A 6,307-nucleotide genomic window follows, 5' to 3' on the forward strand; every position below is an offset into this window, starting at 1 on the left:
CCTCCTCTCCCCCAACAAGTCACCTTAGTAATTAATAAGCAGGTGCTTCGTGGGGTCAGTAAGAGGTGTGTTGAGTCTGACTGCTCCCAGCTTGGAGGTGGTGGGACAGAGGGTGTCAGGGCTTCAGAACATCAAGGGAAACACCTTCTGTGCCTGGGGTATGGGGATAGTTTTTCTGCTATGGGTGAGCAGGTCTGCGTTCCCTTTCTCCCATCTTCAGGAAACAGGATTGTAATGGGCAAGAACCACGTTTTTCGCTTCAACCACCCTGAGCAAGCACGACTGGAACGGGAAAGAGGGGTCCCACCGCCCCTAGGACCACCCTCTGAGCCTGTTGACTGGAACTTTGCTCAGAAGGAGCTGCTGGAGCAGCAAGGCATAGACATTAAGCTGGAGATGGAGAAGAGGTATGGGGTAGATCCCCACGAGTCTAAGCTCTTCAGCATCCTCCTGTTGTTAGACACCCTGCTGAGGTAGCTCCAGAGACTGTAATAGATCCTCTTTCTCTCTGTCTGAACCCAGGCTGCAAGATCTGGAGAATCAGTACCGAAAAGAGAAGGAAGAGGCTGATCTTCTACTGGAACAGCAGCGACTGGTGTGTGCAGCTGAGGGCGCAAAAGGGTGGGCAGCGCCTAGGAAGGGGCTAGTGGGCACTGAAGAGTGAGGCTGGCATTATCTCAGCCTAGCTTTGCTCTTGGTGCCCTGGCTGAACCCGAGTAGGAAATAGGGAGAATTAGCGGTGGTGTCAGCTAGGAGGAAAAGTTAGGAGAGGAATGTGAACTGGAAGCAACCCTTGATATGCACAGGAAACTAAAGCTCTTCCCAGTTGACCAGGCTCCTTAGGCTCTAGTGATCCTATGCCCCTCAGTAATCTGTACCACCTTCAAATATCGTTCATGTAAGATTGCTCCTTAAATGGACTTAAGTCTTTAGCCTCATCCTGAGTAGTAATACATGATCATTTGCTACATAGTGGCCGTTGTGTCAATGAGAGACCATGTATACGAGGGTGGTTCCATGAGATCATATCACCTGATAATATGTAGCTGCCTCAGCTTGTGTCAATACAGTCTGTAATGTTCACACAATGATGAAATCACGGACACATTTTCAGAACACATCCCTGTAGTTAAATGACACATGACTGTATATGCACAAAACCCCAGACTTGATTAACTACTACTATTACTACTCGAATTGCAGCTGCTATTCTTGGTAGTCAGTCCTTCAGACTAATAGCTTTGAGGTACACACTGTCAGTGTCTCTGCTGTCTAGACCAGCAGAGGTTAAGCAGACCCTCTAAGGGTACACAGTTCCTAGGAGATAGAGTAGATCTTGAGTCCAGTTACACTGATGGGGTGTTTCCCCATGTCTTTGAGACAAGGATGAAGTCTGAAATGTTCTTGGCTCTCTCCATCTCTTGTCTGGCCCCAGTATGCCGACTCTGATAGTGGGGAAGACTCTGACAAGCGCTCCTGTGAAGAGAGCTGGCGACTGATTTCCTCCTTGCGGGAGCAGCTGCCCCCCACCACAGTCCAGACCATTGTCAAGCGCTGTGGCCTACCCAGCAGTGGCAAGCGAAGGGCCCCTCGCAGAGTCTATCAGATCCCTCAGCGGCGGCGGCTGCAGGGCAAAGACCCTCGCTGGGCCACGATGGCTGACCTGAAGATGCAAGCAGTCAAGGAGATATGCTATGAGGTGGCCTTGGCCGACTTCCGCCATGGGCGGGCTGAAATTGAGGCCCTGGCTGCCCTCAAGATGAGAGAGCTGTGTCGCACCTATGGCAAGCCTGAGGGTCCTGGAGATGCCTGGAGGGCTGTAGCCAGGGACGTCTGGGATACTGTGGGTGAAGAGGAAGGAAGTGGTGGCGGAGGTGGTAGTGAGGAAGGAGCCCGTGGGGCAGAGGTGGAGGACCTCCGAGCTCACATCGACAAGCTGACAGGGATTCTACAGGAGGTGAAGCTGCAGAACAGCAGCAAGGACCGGGAGCTTCAGGCCCTGCGGGACCGTATGCTCCGCATGGAGAGGGTCATTCCCCTGACTCAGGTAGGGAAGTCTGCTGGCCAGCTCTCCCTTCTCCCCTTCTTTAGCTCTTGTTTACATTTGAGATCCAGAGACTTCTACCACACTTACTAACATCCTTCTCCTTCTGTCTTTGGGAATGGGGAATTGAAGTTTAACAGAATTTGGGGGGTAGAGTCATGGTCTCAGAATGCTAATTAAAAGTACAGATTCCACAGGGCTCAGTCAGCAAATGCTTGCCATATAAACACAAGGACCTGAGTTGTTTGATTTCTTAGAACCTGTGTAAAAAAGCTGGATGCAGTTGTGTGTACTTATAATTCCAGTTAGGGAGAGTGGTGATAGACTCCTGGGGCATGATGGCTGACAGCCTAATCTACTTGTAGAGTTCTAGACAAAGAAGTTTCTTGTTTATCTCAGAAAACAAGGTGGATGACACCTACAGAACAGCACCCATATGTACTCCACACACATGCACGAGTATACCTGTACGGACACACAGTACACATTCTGGTGGCATATGCCTGTAATCTTAGCACTCAGGAAGCAGACACAAGAGGACCAGGAGTTCAAGGCCAGCCTCAGTGACATAGTTTAAGACCAGCTTGAGCTGTGCAAGACCCTATCTCAAAAATAAAGATTCCTGGTATGTACCCCCAGCGTACCAAATGTGTATCTTTAAAAAAATTTTTTTTAATCATTTTTATTTTATGTATATGACTGTACTTCCTGTGTGTATGTAAGTGTACCTGTGTTGTGCAATGCCTGAGGAGGTCAGAGAGGGCATTTGATCCCCTGGAACTGGAGTTACAAATGGTTGTTAGCCACCATATGGGTGCTGAGAACCAAACCTGGGTCCTCTGCAAGAGCAGCCAGTGTTCTTAACCACGGGGCCATCTCTCCAACCCCCAAATCTGTATCTTTGGTGATTTGCATCTCATGAGCTCCCAGGATTTCTAAAGTACAGCAATGTTTGAGAACTACTGATGGAGAGTACATAGTCGTTAAGTTACCATCACTCTGTGGTGGGCTGATTGACAGTGTTGTCACCTGTCCCTTTTTTCCATGTGTTCATTCAACAAGTAAACATTTGAGCATCTACTATGTGCCCAGCCACAAGGATTGTGTAAAGGCAGAGATGCCACTCTGTTCCAGCTTGACTTCTCTGGGAAACCCTAGACAGTTAGCTGATGACTTAGGTTACCAAAGACTTCCTCTCCAGCATGGCTTCTGGTCTCATCCCTTCACCTGCTCTAGTCCAACTCCACCGGCTTCCTTGTTGTTCCTTGAGCTTGCTGGCTTTGCTTCAGCCTCAAGGCCTTTGTACCTGCTGATCCCTTGGCTTAGATGGTTTTCCCTCAGACAGACAGCCTGCTTCTTACTTGCTACAGGCCCTGACTGAAATGATTTCTTAGTCTTCTTCTGTGCATTCACTGTGGCCACCCCTATGCTGACTTCCTGTTTTCCCCTACTCTGTTCTCCATTTGAAATAGAACTCCTTTAGTTCTTCCAGCAACCCAGGCTCTAGATGCTATTATTACTGGCATCATTATCTTCTAGAGGAAGACTTTGATGGCTTTAGCAGGAGCACTGTGACTCCAGAGACTGCAGGGCTCTGGGGTGGGGGACTGCAGGAAGAGAGAGATTCCAAGCAAAGACTGACTACACGGCTAGGGGATGGCAGGCAGGATTGAGGGCAGACCATCTGGCCCTTGGGCCTGTGCGCCAACCACCTTGCTACCTTTGTTACCTCTAAGCTCTACTCTAGACCCCATGTGATCACTCCAGGTTCTTCTAACATACTTAAGTCCACATCCCCTCAGGACTCAGCTCTCCTCACATGTCTTCTTTTACTTCTGTCCCAGGATCTTGAGGATGAGAATGAAGAAGCTGGTATGGTCACCTGGGTGCCATCTGAAGGGTCGGAGGCAATAGAGGAGGCAGTGCCCAATGACCGTTCACCCTCTGCTCGGCCCCCCTCACCACCCCTGTCCAGCTGGGAGCGGGTGTCCAGACTAATGGAGGAGGACCCTGCCTTTCGTCGTGGCCGCCTTCGCTGGCTTAAGCAGGAGCAGCTGCGGCTACAGGGACTGCAGGGCTCTGGGGGCCGGGGTGGGGGACTGCGCAGGCCCCCAGCCCGCTTTGTGCCCCCCCACGACTGTAAGCTGCGCTTCCCCTTCAAAAGCAACCCCCAGCACCGGGAGTCCTGGCCAGGGATGGGGAGTGGGGAGACCCCAGCTCCACCCCAACCTCCTGAGGAGGTCACTGCCCCCACAACTGCCCCTGCCCGCAGGCCTCCAAGTCCCCGAAGGTCTCACCGTCCTCGCAGGAATTCCCTGGATGGAGGGGGCCGATCCCGGGGAGGGGGTTCAACACAGCCAGAACCCCAGCATTTCCAGCCCAAAAAGCACAATTACTATCCCCAGCAGCCCCAACCTTACCCAGCCCAGCGGCCCCCAGGGCCCCGCTACCCGCCATACACTACTCCCCCACGAATGAGACGGCAGCGCTCAGCCCCTGACCTCAAGGAGAGTGGGGCAGCAGTGTGAGCCACACGCTAGGCAGACAGGGCCTGGTGGGGCCCTTGTTGGGAAGATGTCAGAGATGCTGCTTCCCTAGAAGCCCTGGGGCAGGGAGGCCAGAGGAGAGAAGGTCCGAGTAGGTGATAGAAGGTGCTGAGTGAGCTGGAGGCTGAGGGAAGGAAGAGGGCACGGAGTTGCCAGGAGCAAACCAAAGTGAAGGAAGAGTGAGAGGAAGCTGCCTCGGGGCCACCCGTCGCAGGGGGTTCCTATAAACGCTGCTATGGGTGGGGTGGGGGGCTGGGGTCTGCATAGCCAGTGTTTGACTTTCTTTTTGAGTGGGTGCAAAGGGAAAAGAACCAAGAGTGAGGTGGGTTCTCTTCCCCCAGCCCTTGTCTGTCTATTTGTGATGGGTTTTCTGTTTCCAAGGAGGTGTGGTGGGATCATGTCATTCCCCTCCCCTTCCAGGCCTCCTGCTATATTTGGGGGACCTGTCTTGGTTTGGCTGGGGTCCCATGAAAATGTGGGACCTCTTAATAAAGGATAGCAAACAGGGAGCTTGTGGTTGGTGTTTGGCTTGGGTTTTAATAGAAGTACAGGTTGAATGAGTGGAGTGCATCATTTTACTAAGTGTGGCGTCTTACACTATTTCTGTACACGTGCCCCCATGACATTGCCACTGTGGGCAGTCTCCATCCTGTTTCCTTAAAGGTAAAGCCTGCCTCCTCTTCAGCATGCATTCCCATTCTTTTCATTTTTGTTTACCCAGGGTGTCTTCCCCTATGGTATATTCTCAGTGTCTTGTACAAAGTAAGAAGGGATGTGAGGGGAGGTGGTGGTCGTGTTTGTCAGCCTATCAGTCCCTTGCTGGAGGATTTGGGCTTCTGCCTCATTGAATCACTTGTTTGAAAGGTTTCCCAAGTAGCCCATCTGTCTGGGGAATGAAGGTCAGGCTTCTTGTACCTCTGTGTTTTCATTTTGCTTGTCTTACCTGCCCTCAGAACATTTTAAGAATCATTTTCTAGGGGCTGGAGAGCTGCGCTTAGTGGTTAAGAGCACTGGCTGCTCTTGTAGAGGACCAGAGTTCAGTTTCCAGCACCCACATGGCTGCTAACTGTCTATAACCCCAGTTCCAGGGGATCTGATGCCCTCTTCTGGCTTCCTTGGGCTTTGCATGTATGTGGTGCACTTACATGCAGGCAAAACACAAGTTTTTAAAAAAGAATCACTTTTTAGGGGACTAGACAGATGGCTTAAGTACTGGGTTCAGTTCCTAGCACTCACATGATGGCCAATAACCTGTAACTCCAGTTCCAGGGGAATTCCATGCTCTCCTGGCTGCTGCAGGTCTGCACACACATGGTACACTTATATGCATGCAGGCAAAACACTCATATACGTAAAATTTTTAAAAGTTTTAATCACTTTCTCACTAGGTGTGGTGGTTCACTCCTGTAATTGCAGCAGTGGGGAGACAGATGAGAGTATTTGTCACAGGTTCAAAGCCAGCCTGGGCTGTACAGCAGAACCCTATTTAAGTTAATTCCCAGTCCCCGTCTGTCCCCCCCCCCAAGAAATCTGTTAAAACTTTATTTAAAAATTTAGGAAGGATGCTGCCTGCTTGCTTTTAATGTTTGATTTGATGCTTTAATGTTCTGTAGCAAGCACACACCAATGCCGTATGATGAGAATTTTGCAGGATAGACTTATCAAGCTCTGCCCTAAGCTTGCCAAATCCTGGAGTCCTTTGTTTTCATCTTGTTCT

At 50.8% G+C, this 6,307-nt stretch overlaps 1 protein-coding gene across 3 annotated transcripts in view; it reads left to right on the forward strand.

Annotated features, from left to right (window-relative positions):
* Kif1c (kinesin family member 1C) overlaps positions 1-5,099 on the forward strand; it is a 28,778-nt gene extending 23,679 nt beyond the window's left edge. For all 3 annotated transcript variants that reach the window (XM_008855940.1, XM_017795056.2, XM_008855941.3), the window contains 4 exons: positions 221-407; positions 523-595; positions 1,436-2,047; positions 3,889-5,099. In XM_008855940.1, coding sequence (XP_008854162.1) covers positions 221-407; positions 523-595; positions 1,436-2,047; positions 3,889-4,572 — 1,556 coding nt within the window. In that variant the 3' untranslated portion in view covers positions 4,573-5,099. The remainder of the gene's footprint in view (positions 1-220; positions 408-522; positions 596-1,435; positions 2,048-3,888) is intronic.
* The last annotated feature ends 1,208 nt before the right edge of the window (positions 5,100-6,307 follow it).

The sequence above is a fragment of the Nannospalax galili genome, unplaced genomic scaffold, assembly GCF_000622305.1.
Source record: "Nannospalax galili isolate Female #2095 unplaced genomic scaffold, S.galili_v1.0 scaffold146, whole genome shotgun sequence".
Classification (NCBI taxonomy): domain Eukaryota; kingdom Metazoa; phylum Chordata; class Mammalia; order Rodentia; family Spalacidae; genus Nannospalax; species Nannospalax galili.